Source organism: Limulus polyphemus, unplaced genomic scaffold (assembly GCF_000517525.1).
Source record: "Limulus polyphemus unplaced genomic scaffold, Limulus_polyphemus-2.1.2 Scaffold4793, whole genome shotgun sequence".
Lineage (NCBI taxonomy): Eukaryota > Metazoa > Arthropoda > Merostomata > Xiphosura > Limulidae > Limulus > Limulus polyphemus.
The window spans coordinates 60,468-63,877 of record NW_013670403.1 but is presented as its reverse complement, the minus strand read 5'-3'; the positions used below and the strand labels follow the sequence as shown (position 1 = coordinate 63,877).

At 30.9% G+C, this 3,410-nt stretch overlaps 1 protein-coding gene across 1 annotated transcript in view; it reads left to right on the top strand.

The window, feature by feature from the left end:
* Window positions 1-1,712: 1,712 nt before the first annotated feature.
* LOC106471694 (acetylcholine receptor subunit alpha-like) overlaps window positions 1,713-3,410 on the top strand; it is an 8,456-nt gene continuing 6,758 nt past the window's right edge. Inside the window, exons 1-2 of the mRNA XM_013932313.2 lie at window positions 1,713-1,751; window positions 2,328-2,437. Of these exons, the coding sequence (XP_013787767.1) occupies window positions 1,725-1,751; window positions 2,328-2,437 (137 nt within the window). The 5' untranslated portion in view covers window positions 1,713-1,724. The remainder of the gene's footprint in view (window positions 1,752-2,327; window positions 2,438-3,410) is intronic.

Genomic DNA, 3,410 nt, shown 5'->3' with positions numbered 1-3,410 from the left:
ACAAACCCTAATCAAAAATTGCCATGGTTACATGCTACGTATTCATCTAGAAGTGGTCGCTGAAAATTAGTAGATATCAATTTTTAAAACCTCTACTGTTTTTCTTATAAAACGGGAATAAAAGAACGTACAGAACTACTGAGTTGTTATTATATTGTAAACTTTGGAGTGAATAACAGCCCGCACAAGCAGACATTAAAATAAATTCATTTCGTTCGTTTTTGGAATTTCGTGCTAAGCTACTCAAAGGCTATGTGCGCTAGCCATCCCTAAGTTAGAAGTGATAGACTAGAGGGAAGGCAACTAATCAACACCAACCACAGCCAACTCTTGAGTTACTTTTTACCAATGAAAAATGTGATTAACCATCACATCATAAAGCCCTCGGGGCTGAAAAAGCAGGCATGTTTGGTGACGGGACTCGAACTTGCGATTCGCACAAAGAGATATCAGAATGAAACGAAAATTAAATCTTGAATCCAGCTGAGTAATTCTGATATTTTCCGTCATTTTTATCTATCTTGTTAAATTGAATTTTGTATAAAAGTCGTAGAATTTAAAAATAAAATACACATACACATTCTAAGGTCGTTTTTTTTTTTAATTATGCAATTAAAAGAAGCTGAAATAAATAATTTAGAAATCAGAGATTTTGGAATATTTTAATGTGTTCTGCAAAATCCTGCTATAATTGAAGAGAGATTTGTTTGTTTGTCCTCAAACTCTCCTCCTAGGCTTTTACATTTGGATCTGCTAAATATGATTTGATGAACTAGGAATGATTTGATGTGTCGAAAAGTTATTTTTCTTTCAAAATGAATAGATTTCATAGTACCAGTGCTGGCGAAATATAGATCATTCAGTGGAGGTGACCACCAGGGGTATTGATGGGGTTTCTCCATTTCCTCTTTCATTAGGTTGGTTAAACATACAATCTGTGAACTTTCAATCATAACTGGCATAATTAGGACAAAAACAGAAACGCTATTTATAATAATAAATGATTAAAACATTGATACTACAAATGCAATTAGTTTTCCAACCCGACCAATTATTTGAATGATTTCCTTTTCACACATTGTTTACACACTTTCAAGATAGACACACTTATATTAGGGGAGACGTTTTTATGTCACATGTTATTTGATAAAAAACGAAAATAGAATATATAATGTTGTTTAAATAATGAAGCCCAATGGACCTGAATAATTTTATTCATGTGTACTTTCAATCTTTATGTTGCTACTGGTACCTTTCGGGAAACAAAAACAAACACATTTTTATATTCATAATTATTCAAAGCTTCTTTTTCAAAGCTCATAGCTCCATCAGATATTCATTGATATAAACACTTCATAACAGCACCTATAAACAGTGTGTGCATTATCATAACACATCTAAATATCCACATGATTTTTTTATTTATTTAAACATCAATCAAAGGGTGATCACACCAAAGAAAGTAAGTGCGAGAAGCTTATCAAGAATGGAAAGAACAACCGATAAAAAAAGGTTGTGAGCACATACATAGCCACAGACCCCCAGTAAAGATGTGGCCTTAGATGAAACCAAACTGTGGCCCTTTTCTATAAAATCAATAAATCATATAAATGATTTGATAACTTTCATAAAATTCTCGCCGTGCGCCTCACGTGTACATCTGCAAGTATAGATAAATTTATAAACAGATTTTCTTTACGTTTCAGAATTTGAAGGAACAGATCATGACGACAAACGTGTGGGTTGAACAGGTAAGTACAAGTAATTAAAATAAAGATAAGTTTATGAACTACGCCATCTATAATTTAATGATTTCAATCTAGGTTTAAAATATGTGTAACGAAGGTTACATGTTATGCAGGGATTTTAAACTTTGAAACACTCAAGTAGCAACAGTAATGTACAAACAATTGTTTGTGTGTGTGTACTAAGCTTTGTAGCCACTCAGTTTTATTATTTAAGACTGTATTTCACAAACTGTTGACTTATGGAGTGTGTTTTTTCTACCATTTTTTAAGAATATATTTTTAACTTATAATTCAACACCAACAGGGAGAATGTTTTGTTATCGAATATTTACTGCTTTTTCAAACTTCTTTGTTTAATAAATCAAACTAGTAGACATATTGTGTAGATATATAATGCAAAACAAAAGCGTGCGATGAAAGAATATATCATTCAACATCTTTCTACATTACACATTATACTGTATCTTTATATACTATTATATATATATATCTATATATAATGTTAAAAATATATATATCATACGTACTAAACGTTACGTTATCTTCCCAGATCCAAAGTAACGTTAACTTATGTTTCAGTATTGGGAAGACTACAAACTTCGATGGGATCCAAGAGAATACGGAGGAGTAGATATGCTACACGTACCTTCTGACCATATTTGGAGACCTGACATTGTTTTGTATAATAAGTAAGTTGATAAGATAAGGGTTTTTTGAAATGTGAGTATGTACTAATTGTACACGAACACACACATATTTATATATATAAAGAGTTGGTGTTCATTCATAACATTTAAACATTGCTATTAAATACAAAGATGTTTTATGACTGAAAAATCACTCAATCAACTTGACAGTAATAGCGTTATTTGTCTCAACAAAAAGTAATTAATATTTGATGTGATCATTTTATATTGAGATACAACAATTGTGTTTTAAATATATTATAAATATAGAAAACGTCGTCAACTTCTCTTAGGTACGTGTGTGTTTTTATAGAATGATCTGTTTATCTGTGTACGTGTGTGTTTTTATAGAATGATCTGTTTATCCAGTAGATTTATGTGGGTGTACGTGTGTGTTTTTATAGGATGATCTGTTTACCCAGTAGATTTATATAGGTGTAGGTGTGTTTTTTATAGGATGATCTGTTTATCCAGTAGATTTATGTGGGTGTACGTGTGTGTTTTTTATAGAATGATCTGTTTATCCAGTAGATTTATGTGGGTGTAGGTGTCACAACAATGCATCAGTGGATTAGAAATTTTTTAGACAACACAATATACAACAATATAAAAAACAATCATTTCAGCGAAGAATCTTATGGATGTTTTGAACAGTGTCATAGCATATCATAGTCTTTCTAGAAACTAGGACTATAAGCAGTAAAGCTAAACGACACTAGTGGAACATCTCTAAAATACGGTAACTTTTTAAAGGGTGATATAAAGAAGATTACGTTTGTTTCTCTTAGAAAAGTATTTTATGTTTAAAACATATTGTTATTCATAATTATGCGAAATTAGTCTGATAGTGTTGCTATGTTTAAAACATATTGTTATTCATAATTATGATACACTAGTCTGATAGTGTTGCTATGTTTAAAACATATTGTTATTCATAATTATGATACACTAGCCTGATATTGTTGCTATGTTTAAA